The 17236-nt window shown below is 38.9% G+C and overlaps 1 protein-coding gene across 13 annotated transcripts in view; it reads right to left on the bottom strand.

The window, feature by feature from the left end:
- Positions 1 to 17236, bottom strand: part of CFAP61 (cilia and flagella associated protein 61) — a 309663-nt gene that overhangs the window by 289310 nt on the left and 3117 nt on the right. For all 13 annotated transcript variants that reach the window (XM_058286761.1, XM_058286762.1, XM_058286763.1 and 10 more), the window contains exon 2: positions 4289 to 4439. In XM_058286761.1, the coding sequence (XP_058142744.1) occupies positions 4289 to 4431 (143 nt within the window). In that variant the 5' untranslated portion in view covers positions 4432 to 4439. The remainder of the gene's footprint in view (positions 1 to 4288; positions 4440 to 17236) is intronic.

Below are 17236 nucleotides of genomic sequence, written 5' to 3'. Positions count from 1 at the left end.
ATGCATTTAAGTATACGTCATGTGTTTTTAAAAATGGAATTGCACAATGCATATTGGGAAAAACCTACTTTTCCCACCACATGGCATATCAGTTTACTAGAACCCCCACCCAAGAGTAGTCTTTCAAACACATGAATTCCTGTACTTTAACATCCTTTTTTCCCCTTAAATCAGTTAATTATTTACTTAAATATATATATATATATAGGAGGTACCAGAGACTGAACCCAGGACCTTATAAATGGGAAGCAGGTGCTCAACCACTGAGTTACACTCACTCCCCAATGAGAGTTGGTTTTTCTTTTGTTTGTTTGCTTAGGAGGTACTGGATATCAAACCTGGGACCTCATATATGAGAAGCAGGTTCTCAACAACTTGAGCTACATCTGCTCCCCACAAGTATATTTTAATAGGAAATTTATATTTCTACCATAAATAGAAAACCAGTATCACTTGCCATAAATAGTAGGTAATTCTACTAATAAAAATATAACTACTAAAACAAAATTTGCACATGAATGTATCAGGTAAAAATTATCTTGGAAAAAAAATAATGAACAAAAAAATCATCTTGGGTACCACCAGGGGTATGGGCATCTTTGCGCTAGGGATGCTGATATCTCAATGCCTGTGGCCACTGTCCCCCTCACGAGAAGCCACAGGCACCATGTATGATCACACCCCTTAGCCACAGCCAACTGAAGCAGGGGTGTACCTCGCCCAAAGGCCCTGCCCAAGCAGTAGCCATTGTGGAAAGAGGAAGAAGACTGTCCCTCAGGGTTCTAGAATATTTACACAGAGGACTCATTAGCAGGAGGAGGCAGCCCTTCCCCCTTCTGATTCGGTGGTGCCCACGTCCCTCAGTCCATCCCTGAGGCGGCTCCCCCAGCTCTCAGGCTTTGAGGCTCCGCTGCCCATGTTCCCAGAGCCATGACTGATGGTGTCAAGCTGAGTCCTCACTCTAATTATCAGATAAGAAAACACTCACAGTCCAGGACCCAGCACACGTCAGTTACGAAGGGGGGTGGGGAGCAGAGAGAAGGTTTGCCAGAGGTGGGGACAGGGAAGCAAGGGGAAAATGTGCTCCTGGGAACCCAGTTTGAACTTAAAATGCATTTGTCTGTGGCAACCATAGGATAAGTGGTGGTTGAGTTCTACAGTACAGTTAGCACAATATTATATACCACATAGAATTATAGATTAAATAAACTTTTGTGAATTGGTCCTGGGAACCCAGCCACTAATAACCTTGTTTCAATGGTTTTGAAAAAGCACTGCAATTTCCAAATAGCTAACTGTAAATAATAACTTCTGTAGCATTATCTTTTTGAATATATAATTTCTATCTTATTACCTCTTAGCCATTATGTCCTCTACAGGACAGATAATTATCATTGTGGGAATGAAGAGGGGAAAGAAGAGGAAGAAGATAGAAAGAGATGTGCTTATAAAAGTTAGATTTTTAATTACTACTTATAATAAGTCAAATTCAAGTAAAAAGAGTCCTATTAAAAATGTTTATATATATGTATATATAATATTTAAATATTTCATATAAAATATGTTAAAGCTCAAAGATATCATCTAGCACTTGAATTATAGCACTCCTCATTAATGTCTCATTTATTCAATTGGTTTAGGGAATTTCCAAGTACAGCCATAACTTATTTTATTAAACTAAATTTGATGGAAATCTTGATGAAACACAGTCCATATTTTCTGTTTTGTTAAGCAGAGTGAATGAAACAGAACTTAATGTTCCTCTACAGCCACTGCACACTTAACTGCATTGTGGCTGTTTTCTATCTCCTCTCTCATCACTGTAATATCTGCACTCATTGTGGTGCAGCCTTTTAGCCCTTTCCCTATTAATGTGCTACGCCTAATCTGCAGGGTTTTTAGGCAAGATCAGGTTTACTCATTGCCATATCCCTTCAACACTGAGTAGGTAGTCGACTGAAAAAACAAACAAAAACGGAATAAATAAACTAGAAGAGAAACCAGTATTTTTAGAAATACCTGTAAAATAAGCCATTAAGCCTTGAAGTTGGCCTAGTGAGGGGCAGGGGATACCTAATTTGAAACATGGAAGACTACATAGGCTTTGTAGCAGCTATCCTGGAAGCTCAAAGATATTAATAAAAATGCCAGCTTACTTTTACTTTTGGAAATTTGCAGGCGTTTAAGATAGGTCACAACGTTTTCAGTCATAAGGATCCCATTTTAACATAAAAAAAATTTATTTCACTACTCCCCTCCCACACAACATGTCATACTCTTTGTATCTGTCAATGCAGAAAATACATACACACGTTACACACATGGACGTGAGGTACCCTCACAACCACCCCAAGACCCCCCAGGGGTATGAAGCCAACATTTGGAAAACAACTCAACTGGCTCTCAAAAGACAAACTTCCAGGCAGTTAGTTTACAACCTTATACAAGATTTGAGAAAACAGATTGTGTCAGCTTTTTAACAAAAAGCCGTATAACAGTCCTGGTTTGTAATCCCCCTCTCTGCATTTCGTGTTCTTAACATCCCAAAAAAGGAACTACCAGTGGAGGCTGAGGAGGATCGAGCAATCACAAGGACAACCTCCTGCTCAAGCCAAGCATGACAAACTTCACACCTAATGAGGGGCAATCAGAAATGCACATTGGCTGACAAAGTGTGGGTTTATAGTTTATGTTTTCTGTATAAGGAAATTCATTCAAGTAGTAAAGATTCAAAATGTCCACAAAGGCTATACTGAAAGGTCCCCCAAATTCCAAATACTCTAATCCCTGAATATTGGTGTATACTACTAAAAATATATTTATAATGAATGCTATTTGGTTGCTTTTTTTTTAACTAAATTACAAGCTTTGAGTTACATAATTGATTTTAATGTTTAATATTCCATTGAATATACTCCCCTTTTGATGGACAGACATTTCTAGTTTTTTTATCTCTTGAAAATAATTCTGCAAAAGTACAAGATGAATTGTGCCACAAAGTCAGGAAGTAAGGGGACATGTCAAAAGGACATAGCATCAAATTAATGATGCACTTGGCATCCCAACACAAATGCTACTCCTTTGTGTCACTTTCTCTAACTCCCTCAAGCTGACAAAGGTACCTTTTCTCTTATAACCATCCCTGTATTTTGTTTAATACCAGCTCCCCTTTTTTAAAAAGTGGGTTTATCTCTTGTTCATCCTTACGCTAAACATCCCAGTTTATACAAAGAAATCTAAGACTTTCCAGCTTGGGTGCATCTCAGGCAATATTATCTCCTGTTCTTTGCAAAGCTTCAAAATTAAAGCATGAAGTTTCCAGAAAGCAGCGAAAGTCCTTAAGAAGAATGCTGGCATTGCATCCTGCTTAACTCCTGGAGTTCCTGATTTTATTTTGAAAATGTTCTCTGCACACTCCTTAACTTGTATGTGTGTGGGTGTGTGTGTGGTGTCATTACAATACCAAAAGTTAAGATAATTTCATTGGTATAAATGTTTTCAAGCATTTTGTATATATATTGCCCAACTGCCCTCTGGTAAAATAGTGCCAGTTTACATTACATTCATCAGTGTACGAATCAGAAACCACAAACTTCAATGTCTTTGGCTTGACATTACAATCATATTTAGTATGAAGCTTTATGAAATCCAAAAATGTTGGGCTATTTCTTATCATTTTTAAGAAAAATGAGAAACAGATTAGGAGAAGTATATTCTGGTATTTACAGAGGGTCTATAAATAAACAAAACAGGGAGAACAAAGGTCTTTCAAGAGAAAAACAACTACACATATTTTGAAGTTTAAAAGAATGTCACGGGCAAATCCAGGCTCTCAGTAATTACCTGCTTGACTCTGCCCTGAGTGTTCTCATTTGTAAAATGGGTATGACAGTAGCTACCTCAGAAAGGTATTGGAAGGATTAAATAGCACAATGATTGCAAAGCACAGAGTCTAACATAAAATAAATTCTCAAAACCAGGCAGCTAATATTATTAACTAGCCCCAACTGACTCTACTTGTGGGTTGAAAGGCTGAGATTTGAACTCAAGTTTCCCTGAACCCAAAACCATGAAAAATCCTGTTGAGTTGCCTATTGTCACAGGACTTAGCGATTTGGTTGTTCCCAGAGATCTCTTGCTCGTTAGAGATTTTCTTGTGACTCACTTTTTCACTGTGCAGTTAGCTCCCCATTTCCTCACAGAAAACCCCATAAGGACAGAGGAAAAGGATCTCTTCCTGGTGTGCAATAAACTTGACAGTCTTGAGCTTACTTAGCTATGTACTTACAGAAGATAAATGATATTAAGCTTCCCAAACAGCTTCTGGGTAAATTTTCTCATGAGACTTTTGATACAATAAATATCCTGCGATTCTGTTCTTCGGCAATGAACCACTTCTGACTTCCCTCTTGGAGAAGTGAGTACTGACATTTTAAAATCTGTTCCAAAAAGAGAAAACAGTCCACCATTAATCCAAAATGACAAGCCAGTTTGGTTACAGTGTTCACAAAATTGGACATTAATTCGATTTCTATCTGGTCAGAGTGAATGTGGTATTTGGAGATCCGGTGCAACACATTTTCCCCTGGGAGTAGGTTGGGACTGTCCCTGCAAACCATCTGGCATGCTTCTCCACAGGAGAATGAAGTTTCTGGGAATTGGTCTGCCTAGAAATTTCTGCAACTGTACTCTTTGTTTCCAACAAGGCTGCTTTAACTATTCTAACAATAGGTTTGAAAAACATTGAAAGGAATTATTAGAGAAAATATTTACAGCTGCTGCCCATGTTCCCCAGACAAGAGCCCTGAAGGACAGCAACCCTAAGAGATATTTTGAGACAAAAAAAAGTTCCATAGTCAATTAAAATTTAGGAAATGCTGCATGCAATTGTCTTCCTGAGGAGTCACAGGGCCCATTAAAGTTTTTGAGAAGTTCTATACTAAAGAAACCTGCTTTCTTTGTCTATCCGTCTTTCCCACACTTTTTAAAAGCAGAATCTCTGACGACAGTGAGAGTGAAGAGTCTAATGTTCCAGAAAGACACTTTGAGAAATGCTGCTGACAAGAACAGTATGCCATAAAAATTAATTCCATCTCAACCTCTCTCTTTTTCTCTGTTTCTCTCTTTTCTTCCTTTCCTTCTTCCGAGGAAAAAACCATTTTACTATGTACCAGCCAGTGGGTTCCAAACCAGGGAAATTAATTTTTAACCATAGCATTGACCTTAAGAACAATTCCAGCACTTGGAAGCCTGCCTCATACCCACTTCCAGACCATCTCCCCTTCTAAAGGTAATCTGTTTATCACAAAGGAAGCTACCACATAGTTATCTCTCATATAGATGATCTTTGCCTATTCTTGAACTTCATATAAATGGAATCATGCAGTATGTATGAGTTTCTTTCAAAACACATTATATCATTCGGCTTTTGTTGTTGGTATTTACATATATTCTTGCATAATTTTCATTTTGCCAAAGTATCAAAGCACGTCAGCGCTGCAGTGGCCTGAGTGAGAAGCGGACCAAGTGCCTCCTCTGTCAGATGAGGAAACGGAGGCATGTGAGACAGAATTCAGGACACACATGCTTGGTCAGCTAGAACTGTGGACATCTCCTTCCAGTCCAGGCCCGGCCACTCCCCTCTGTCTAAATGAATGCAGGCTGGCTCTTCACTGGAACCCTTCATCTGCTAAGGGTGCAAGGTGCGGGGTGATGAGGAGGGGGTCTCTGGAGGACGGGAGGCTGGCAGCCAGCCGGGAGTTCTCACCCACTGGCATTCACCTTGGTTAAGTCACAAGACCCTCGACTTCACAGGCTGACAAAGGGGTCCCGTCAGTACACTCTAACCAAACCCAGCTCTCCAGGTGGACAACATTGTCCAAGCTTACAGAAACTGTCAAGAGCAGAAGTCCAAATGCCAAAGGATTGCATTGCAATGAAAAAGCTAATGGAGCAGTCCAGGGTTTCCATAGGTCAGGCAGTAAAGAGAGTTGTCAAGTAGGCTAAGTACAAGCCTGACTTTCTCCTTTGATAGCAATATGGTGGCAGAGAAGCACATCCCCCCTTGGGCATGCTACAGAGCCACTGTCACACAGCCTTGGTGTTGGAGGCAATTGCAGTGAACTGGGCAGTTGGAATATCCTCAGCTTCAGCCAGGAGTTGCCTTGTGGAAAGGTGGGCTCAAAATGGAAGTGCTTCACCTTTTTCAAAGGAATAAAATCTTGGTATTTATGTAACATCTCCAAAATGTGAAACACTGCCTCAACATTTTTTTAACACTCTGCAGACATAAACATTTCTTTAAACTGAGTTTCGTCTCCATTGCTACTGCAGTAAAGCCACGAGGGTGTTCTCTCTTTACAACCAAACCACCTAGAAAGTCCAGCTACCAAAAGGGGACTGTGGTAGATTGAATTGTGAACCTCAACAAACACATGTTCTTAAAGTTAACCCATTGTAAATAGGACCTATTTTTAGTTAAGGTATGGCCAGCTGAATGAGGGAGGGTCTGAACCTGGATTACTGAGGCCTTCTAAAGAGAGAAACCAGCATCCTAAGGAGCCAGAAAGGGGGAGATGGTCCCGTGACAGGAGGCAGAGATGTAAGCTGGGGAACCCCAAGAACTGCAGGAGACCAGGTCCAGGGTGCTAGTTTTTGGAGAGAGCATGTTCTAGCCAACACCTTGATTTTGGACTTTTTCTAGTTTCAAAACCATGAGCCAATAAATGCTTGTTATTGAAGTCAAGTCAGTTTGAGGTATTTGTGATAGAGGCTCTGGCAACTAAGACAGCAACTTACTCGATGTGGCAGGGGGCCACAGTCAAGAGTGCCAGGGTGAGAAATGCAGCTTCTACCACTCACTAGCTGTGTGACCTTGGACAAGTTATTTAAACGTCTCTGTCATGCTTTGTGGGTATTTCAAGTTTTGGAGACCTTACATAGATACAAGATTTTCCTCCTTTGACAAATGTTAAGAGCTGCCATTCTGAGTGCACCTGTCCACGAGGCAATAGTTAACCTCATCTATAAATTAGAGATAATGTACATTATAAATGAGTTAGCATATGAAAACATGAAAAACAGCATCTGACAAATAGTTAGGTACTCAGTACATATTAGCCATCATTATTAATATTACTGTCATTGGGAATTGACTTTTTCAGGATCCAAAACATCAAGAAGTCACTCGAAAACTTCCAGTAAGATGGCAGATTAGAAAGATAAGGGACTCTCTCCTCTCCCAGAAAAACAGCTAGAAGACAGGGAAAAGTGGCCAGGAAAAAATGTTCTAGAGTTTAGGACACCACAGGAAGGCTGAACACCACCCAACAGAGGGAGGGGCACAGAAAAATAATCTCAACATTAAGATCGTGAGTGGAAGCTGCAGCTGCTGGTGCCCCCCCCCTTCCCCCCCCCCCCCCCAAGAGCAGACAATTTTGAATTCTCCCACCTCAGGTCAGTGGTTACAAACAAATGGAGCCACAAGGATCTACCTCCCCAGGAAAGGAGAGAGAGAGGGACACAGTCTAATGCTGGCTCAGCTTTGGGCCAATAAATTTGGTCTGCTGTGTACCATGAGCACTTCCAGGCGAGGTGGGACCATTGTTTGCCTGGAGCCAGCAGGGGACACAGAGATCTAACCCTCTCAATCACCCTCCCTACTAAAGAGATAGGTTGTTGAGGTGGCAGAAGGGAGTAGAATTATTTCCTACCTGGGAAAAGAGAGGAGGCTGCCAGCAAAGGTTGGAGAACAACCTCTGAGAAAGTGTGAATTGCAAGGCTCTGAATAGCCACAAGGTAGGATCCTCTGTAACACTGTAGTAGTAGATTTCCAACACACTCTGAGCAGGGTTTAAGAGTGCTGTTGAGGAGTGTCACCTACTGGAGGACCAGGGAAGTGCATGTGAGGAAACTAAAAGTAAATAAGTTTGGGAGGCAGAAGTGACTCAAGTGACTGGGCTCCAGTCTACCACATGGGAGGCCCTGGGTTCGATTCCCAGGGTCTCTTGGTGAAGGCAAGCTGGCCTGCACCACAGAAGCTGATGCCCACACCACAGAGAGCTGGCATAGCAAGATGATGAAACAAAGGCAGACACAGAGGAGGGACAGTGAGAGACAGAGCAGATCAGGGAGCTGAGGTGGCTTAAGCGACTGAGTGCCTCTCTCCCATGTTGGAGGTCCCAGGATCAGTTCCCAGTGCCTCCTAAAGAGAGTATGAGAAGACAAACAGACACAGAAAACCACAACGAATGGACACAGAGAGCAGACAGCAAGGGCAGGTGGTGGGGAGGAGGCGGTGAGGGATAAATAAAATAAATCTTAAAAAAAAAGTACATAAGTGGGAGCCAATGTGGCTCAGTGGTTGAGCACCAGCCTCCCACATACAAGGTCCTGGGTTTAATCCCCAGTCCCAGTACCTCAAAAAAATTAAAATTAAAATTAAAAAAAGTAAATAAATAAGAGAGACTTTTTCAGGCCTTTATAGCCTCCTTCCCCAAAGCCCTTGGAAGCAGATCTGTAACACATTACTTGGTCTAGGGACCAGATTTGAGCAACCAACAGGGACAGCCCTAAAGACCAGGAACAGGTTGGATGAAGAATCAAAGAATGACAGTAAAACAGCATCCTGCCACTAAATCCCTACAAAAGAGAAATTGAGCATCAGAATAAACTGACCTTCATAATCAGATGTCTTCATGAGCAAAAAATTACAAGCCATTCTGAGAAAATGGAAGAAATGGCCCAAGAAAAGGAATATATCAAAACTCCAAATGAGACACAGGATTTGAGACAACTTATCAACAAGATTCATATAAATTTCCAAAATCAAATTAATGAGTTGAAAGACAATACAGCTAAAGAGATAAAGGACACCAAGAAGACCCTGGGCGAATACAGAGAAGAATTTGAAAACCTGAATTGAAAAATAACAGAGCTCATGGGGATGAAAGCACAATGGGTGAGATCAAAAATGCATTAGAGGGAAGCAGATGTGGCTCAAGTGGTAGAGCCACCTACCATACGGGAGGACCTAGGTTCGATCCCTGGGACCTGCTGATGAAAAAGAAGAAGAGAAAGCATGCCCTTATGGCAAGTCGGAGCCTGTGCGAGTACCTGCCTGGTAAGCCAGTGCCCGCATGAGTGCCCACGTGAGTGCCCACATAGTGAGCCAGTGCCCCGTGCAAGTGAATCATACAGCAAGATGATGACACATCAAAAGAGAGACAAGGGAGAGTTAAGGTAAAGCACAGCAGAAACCAGGAACTGAGGTGGTGCACTTGACAGGGAACCTCTCACCCCATCAGAGGTCTCCAGGATTGAATCCTGGTAAGTCCTAGAGGAGAGAAAATGAGAAGAGAAGGCAACACAGACAGCAAAAATCAGTAGGGTAGGAGGAGGGGAAGGGTGGAAATAAATAAATAAATACTAAAAAAAAAAAAAAAACACATTAGAGGCATACAACAGCAGACTTGAAATAATAAAAGAATAAGTAATACAGAAGACAGAACATTGTTTCCTAAATCAGCACCTTATACATTCTTCTCCAGTGCTCAAGGATCTTTCTCCAGGATAGTCGAAATGTTGGGTCACAAGGCAGGTCTCAATAAATATACAAAGATTGAAATTATAACAAAGCACCTTCTCAGGTCATAATGGAATAAAACTGGAAATCAATAGTAGAGGACAAAGGGGGAAATTCACAAATGCGTGGAGGTTGAACAACACACTCCTAACCAATCAGTGGGTCAAAGAAGATATTGTAAGTGAAATTAGTAAATATAGCCTGAAGAATGAAAACAAGAACATCACTTATCAAAAGTTATTAGATACAGAAAAGAAAGTACTAAAAGGGAAATTTATAAGCCTAAGCACCTTTTTTAAAAAGAAGAAAGAGCTAAAATCAAAGATCTAACAGAATAACTGAAGAAACTAGAAAAAGAACAGCAAACCATTCCCAAAGTAAGCAGAAGGAAAGAAATCATAAAGATCAGAACAGAAATAAATGAAATTGAGAAAAAAAAAAAAAAAGAATCAACAAAACCAAAAGTTGGTTCTTTGAGAAGATCAATAAAATTAACAAACACCTAGGTGGACTAACAAAGAAAAAAAAGAAAAGATGTAAATAAATAAAATAAAAAATGAAAGGGGAAAGGTATGATTGACCCCACAGAAATAAAAAGGATCATAAGAGGATGTTATGAGAAAGTGTATGCCAACAAACTAGACAACCTAGATAAAACAGACAAATCCCAGGAAATGTACAACCTAATTAATAATAACTATATTTAATGTGATTATATAAGTGAACAACTTACATTGACTCTACAAGAAATACAAGAACTTAACAAAACAATCACATTTAAAGAGATTGAATCTGTCATCAAAAATCTCCCAGTGAAGAAAAATCTAGGACCAGATGACTTCACAGATGAATTCTACCAAGAATTAACACCAATCCTGTTTGAACTCTTCCAAGAAATTGAAGAGGAGGGAAAATTACCCAACATATTTTATGAAGCCAACATCACCCTAATACCAGAGCAAGATAAAGATACTACAAGAAAAGAAAATCACAGACCAATCTCTCTCATGAGCATAGATGCAAAAATTTTCAGCAAAATACTTGCAAAGAGAATGCAACAGCATATCAAAAGAATTATGCACCATGACCAAGTGGGATTTATTTCTTGTATGCAAGGGTGGTTCAACAGAAGAAAATCAATTAATATAATATACCACATTAACAAACTGAAGTGAAAAAAACCACATGATCATCTCAGTTGATGCAGAAAAGGCATTCAACAAAATCTAGCATCCTTTCTTGATAAAAACACTTGGAGGCCAAAGGTCATCATGACTGCACTTGACAGAAAAAGTTATATTTGGAATTTCCATTTATAGCAATGGGAAGAACCTTTTGGAATATAAAAGCATGGCATTAAATTAGGCTGAAATCCAAAAAGAAATCACTTCGAAAGATAGAAATAGAAGGGAAATTCCTCAATATGATAAAGGGCATATATGAAAACCCACTGCCAACATCATACTCAATGAGGAAAGGTTGAAAGATTTCCTTCTAAGATTGGAACAAGACAAGCATGCCCACTGTCACCATTGTTATTCAATATTGTACTACAAGTTCTAGCTAGAGCAATTAGACAAAAATAAGAAATAAATAAATAAATAACACCCAAATAGGAAAAGAAGAGGTAAAACTCTCATTATTCACAGATGATATAACCCTATATTTAGAAAATTCTGGTGTCTATGACAAAGCTACTTGAGCTAATTAATGAGTTCAGCAAAGTGGTAGGTCAGAAGATCAACATGCAAAAATCAATATTGTTTCTGTACAATAGTATTAAACAATATGAGAAGGAAATTAGGGGAGGAAATCCATTAACAACAGCAAAAGAAAGACTCAAATACCTAGGAATCAAATGAACCAACTAAAGGGCCTATATATGAAAAACTACATAAAAATGCTAAAAGAAATCAGTGAAGACCTAAAAAAGGGAAAAGATATTTCATGTTCATGGATTGGAAGACTAAATATCATGATGATGTCAATCCTACTGAACCTGATTTATAGAATCAACATAATATCAAAGCAATATCAGTCAAAATTCCAAAAGCCTATCTTACAGCAATACAAAAGGCATTTACAAAATTTATTTTGAAGGAAAAGCACATCTGAATAGCTAAAAGCATCCTAAAAAAGAAGAGCAATGTGGGAGGATTTTCACTGCCTGACCTTGAAATGTATTACAATGCTACAGTGGTCAAAATAGCATGGTATTAGCATAAAGATAGATACATTAAACAGTGAAATAGAATTAAGAGTCCAGAAATAAACCTTCACCTCTGTTTTTTGACAAACCAACGAAGTCCACATTACTGGAACAAAACTGTCTCTTTAACAAATGCTGCTAGGAGGACAGGATATCTATAACCAAAAAATGTAAGAGAACCCCATCTCACACTTTATATAAGAGTCGACTCAAAATGGATCAAAGACCTAAATATAAAATCCAGGACCATAAAACTACTAGAAGAAAATGTACAGAAACATCTTAAAGATCCTGTAGTAGGTGGTGGTTTCTTTGGCCTTATACCCAAAGCACAAGCAACAAAAGAAAAAATAGATAAATGGGACCGCTTCTAAATTAAACACTTTTGTACCTCAAAGGACCTTATCAAAAGGATGAAAAGGCAGCTGCATCAATGCAACAAAATATTTGGAAATCATATATCTGATAAGGATTTAATAACCATGATATATAAGAAGATGCTACAACTCAACAACAAAAAGACAAATGACCAGACTAAAGAGTGGACAAAAGACTTGAATAACATTTGTCCAAAAAAGAAATACAAATGGTGAAAAAGCACATGAAAAAATGTTTACCATCTGGGAGTGGATGTGGCTCAAGCCGTTGAGTACCTGTCTCTGACATGGGAGTTCCCAGATTCGGTTCTGAGTGCTTTCTAAAGAAGACAAACGACAACACAACAAGCAGACAATGAGCAGACACTGAGCAAAAACAATGAACAAACACTGAGCAAAAACAAGCAAAAACAATGAGCAGACAATGAGCAAAAACAAAAAAAAGCAGGGAGGAATGTGGCTAAAGCGATTGAGCACCCACCTCCCACATAGGAGGTCCCAGGTTCAGTTCTCAGTGCCCCCTAAAGGAAAAAAAACAAACAAGGAGACAAGGAGCAAAAAACAACAGACAACTAGCAAAAACAAGTGCAAACAACGAGCCAAAAACAAGCAAAAACAATGAGCAAAGTGATGAGGAAGCCACCTGGGGGGTGGAGAAAGAAGAGCAAATAAAATCTTTAATAAATAGTACCTCAGAAAAAATGTTCAACATCACTAGAGAGTAGGAAATGCAACCCAAAGCTTCAATGGGATTGTTTTACACCTATTAGAATGGCCACTACTAAAAAGACAGAAAACTAAAAGTGTTGGAGAGGATATGGAGAGATGGGAAGGCTTATTCACTGTTGGTGGCAATATAGAATGGTAAAGCCACTGTGGAGGACTGTTTGGCAGTTCCGAGGGAAGTTGAATATATATTTGCCACATGATCTGGCAATAGCACTACTGGGTATATACCCAGAGGAACTGAGAGCAGTGACACAAACAGACATATGCACACTGATGTTCATAGTGGCTTTATTCACAATTGCCAAAAGCTGGAAACAACCCAGAAAACAATCCATCAATCGATGAATGGATAAACAAACTGTGGTGTATACACACAATGGAATATTATGCAGTTGTAAGAAGAAATGAAGTTGTGAAGCATTTCACAACATGGATGAAGCTGGAGGACATTACGTTAAGTGAAGCAAGCCAGACACAAAGGGACAAATACTGTATGATTGCACTATTATAAACTAAATATATTACATAATCTCATGGAGTTATAACTTGAATAAGAGTCACCAGCAAATAGAATGAGACTAGAGAATAGAAAGCTGATGGTTAACTTGTGCAGAATTGGTAAAAAGGATATGTATTAATCTTTGCAAATGAATAGAAAAGGTGAAAACACAACATAATGCTTGAAATGGCAGTGCTATTATACGGGTATGACAATGGTTGACAGGAAAAGTCTAGGGTCCTGTATATAACTAAAAGGAAACCTAAAAAATGTAACATATAAGGCTAGGGAAGGCAAGCTAAGGGGTGTGGAGTTTTTCTTTTTGGAGTAATGAAATAATTCTACAATTTTTTGTGATGAATTCACAACATTGTGATTATACTAAAAGCCATTGAGTATACACTTTAGACAGATTATATGGTATGTGAATATATCTCAATAAAACTGCTAAATAAATAAATAATGTAACATGGACTTGTATAGCATAGTAAAACCTCATATGAATATGAATATGGATAATACTGTACATATGACTGTTTTTCTTTGAAACTGAACTAATGTTAATGTTGTAAGATGTTAATATCAGACCAATAAAAACCATTATGCAAAGTGAAAGAAACCAGACACAAAGTACTACATATTATATGATTCCATTTATATAAAATGTAAAAATAAATCAATTTATAAAATGAAATTAAATTAGTGGTTATGTAGGGCTGGAGAAGAATAAGGGATTGAAAGGTGACTGCTAAGAAGAGTGAAGTTTTTCTTTTTGGAGTAATGAAATGAATTGTCCTAAAATTTTTTGTGGTGATGAATGCACAACATTGTGTTTATACTAAAAGCCACTGGTTGTACACTTTGGATAGATTGTATGGTATGTGAATATATCTCACTAAAACTGCTTTAAAAAATATATCATGAGTGCCACAAATAAAATCTAAATAAATTTTTTAATTAAAAATTTTTTAAAAAGTTGCTCACAGGAGAAGAGTTCCAAAAGGACATTATTGGGACATATAAAAAACTGGACTATGGACTGTAAGCTTTATATCAATGTTAAATTTAATGAACTTGATAACTATATTTAAAGTTATATAAGTGAATATCCTTATTTTTAGGAAATGTACATAGCAGTATAAAGAGTTCAAGAGCCATGATGTATACAACATACTCTCAATTGTTCAGAATATAGATAATAGATGACAGGCAGACAAATATTAATAGAATGATATGATATTTATCATATCATTGGCAAAATGTTAAAAGTTGGTAGATCTGGATATCTGGGTGGGGGGTATGTTGGAATTCTCTGTATGGGTTTTGTATTATTTTTGTAACTGTCTTGTAAGTTTGAAATTATTTCAAAATAAAGTTTAAAGAAAAAAAGAGAAGACAACATTCACAACCCCTAGAACCTGGAGAACCCTCATCCACAATAGAGATGCCAAGCCATGGAAACCAAAGATGGGCAATGCTTGGATGGCACCTTCACGGTTTGTTTGGACAACTCTACATTTTCAACAACCATGGAGCCAATGGATTCCCTTTGCGATAGGCTCATTCTTTCCTAGATAGACAAACACAACCTCAGTTAGGCTGCAGTTAAGTCTTAATGATCTGACTGCATTTCCTTTCTAAGATGGCTTAGACCAGCTGCATTTTTAGTTGATTTCATTTTTCAACTCTGTCGATCTTTTTAACATTTAATTTTAAAGTTGACTTTAAGTTATACAAGTAATGCATTAGCACCATACATGCTAGGATAGACACAACAGACCATGGTGGAGATGGTCAGTGCAGGGTGGCTACCAAATTTGGTAGAAGTACTAACAAGCAATAAAATGACAATCTTGTATCAAAAGATCTAAAAACCTGGCTAACCCACATCTGAGCAATTAAATACTTGATTAATATTCCACAACCCCTCTGAATATGAAATTAGGTGCTAATACGATGACACAGCAGATTAGTAGATACATTTTTTTTGCCTTATTTAAGTAGAAATAGCCTTTTGATAATGTTTTTGTTCTGGTTAAAGCTAGTCATAAATATTGTCAGTTCTGGCTTTGGTTTTAACTTAAAAGTAAAATGGGAAATATACATCCTATTTGTAACATATGATACCTTAAGCTATTGCTAGATATATATAAATACTGAATAAAATCCTGTAAAAAGTATAAATAGAGAGCTGAACTTGGAAAAAAAGAAAGCAAGAAAAGGAGAAAGAGAGGGTGCAAGGGAAATCCACCAGCCTAGGTGGCAGTGATATTGTGAGCAATCTGGAAGATACCAGATGTGAGAGGGACCCTGGGGCCAGAGTTTTAGTACTCCATAGGGATAGCATGAGCCTTGACTAAAACGGAGTACTGGGAAACGGATGTGGCCGAACCAACTGGGCTCCCATCTACCAGATAGGAGGTCCAGAGTTTGATGCCCAGGGCCTCCTGCTGAGGGCAAGCTGGCCCACGTGGCGAGCTGGCCCACATGGAGTGCTGGCCCATGCAGGAAGTGCTGCCCTGCATGGGAATGCTACCTGACACAGGGAAACTGCCCCATGCAGGAGCGCCAGCCAACATGGAGAGTTGGCGCAGCAAGATGACACAAGAGGTGGCGGACTTGGCCCAGTGGTTAGGGCGTCCATCTACCACATGGGAGGTCCACGGTGCAAAGCCCGGGCCTCCTTGACCAGTGTGGAGCCGGCCCATGCACAGCGCTGATGCGCACAAGGAGTGCCCTGCCACAAAGGGGTGTCCCCAGGTAGGGGAGCCCCATGCGCAAGGAATGCGCCCCGTAAGGAGAGCCACCCAGTGCGAAAGAAAGTGCAGCCTACCCAGGAGTGGTGCTGCACACACAGAGAGCTGACACAGCAGGATAATGCAACAAAAAGAAACACAGATTCCCATGCCACTGACAACAACAGAAGGGGAAAAAGAAGATGCAGTGAACGGACACAGAGAACAGACAACCGGGGAGGGGGGAAGGGGAGAGAAATAAATAAATAAATCTTAAAAAAAAAAAGATGACACAAGAGACATATAGCAGAGAAAATAAGAAGACATATCAGAACAGGAAGATGAGGTGATGCAAGAGGGTAATCACCTCTCTCCCACTTTAGAAGGTCCAGGATTGGTTCCCGGAGCTGCCCAATGAGAATACAGGCAGACACAGAAGAACACACAGCTAATGGACAAAGAGAGCAGACAATGGGAGGAAGGGGGGGGGGAATAAATTAAAAATTAAAAAAAAAATACTGACACTAAAACCATGCATAAAGCCAGGACTTTGGAGAGGTAGACTTCTCAGTGAGTGATGGGACTAGAAAAATTCCACTTACTAGGCCAAGGAAGTGATAAGTAAGCTCTGTTTACCCAAACTCTAGGTAGGGGAAAAAAGGCAAAAACAAAATAAAAAATAATTATGAGGAGTACATATTATAGACCAAGTATGAATGTGGCATCTTAAATCATACTGCTTATGTAGTGTGGGAGTACCCAGGAATTTCAGATAATAGACTCTGAATGAGACTATAAAATAAGTATGTTTACAATTACAAGAAATATAAAAGGAGAAAGAATAATCACAAGAAGAGAACAAGTCACCATGAAAAAGGAACAAAAACTTTAAAAATGGAAATTGGTTATTAAAATGTAAATGTAATTGTATGGGTTAAAAAAACATATTGATCAAGATAGAAGAGATTAATGAACTGAAAGATGGATATGAAGATATTATCTAGAAAATAGCCAGTGAAATAGAAAATACAGAAAGTGGTTATGACACATGGAAGATATTAATGGAATGGGGGAAAAATCATATATCATATGAGAATTATAAAA

Source organism: Dasypus novemcinctus, chromosome 24 (genome assembly GCF_030445035.2).
Source record: "Dasypus novemcinctus isolate mDasNov1 chromosome 24, mDasNov1.1.hap2, whole genome shotgun sequence".
NCBI classification, from domain to species: Eukaryota; Metazoa; Chordata; class Mammalia; order Cingulata; family Dasypodidae; genus Dasypus; species Dasypus novemcinctus.
This window is presented reverse-complemented; position numbering and strand designations above follow the sequence as displayed.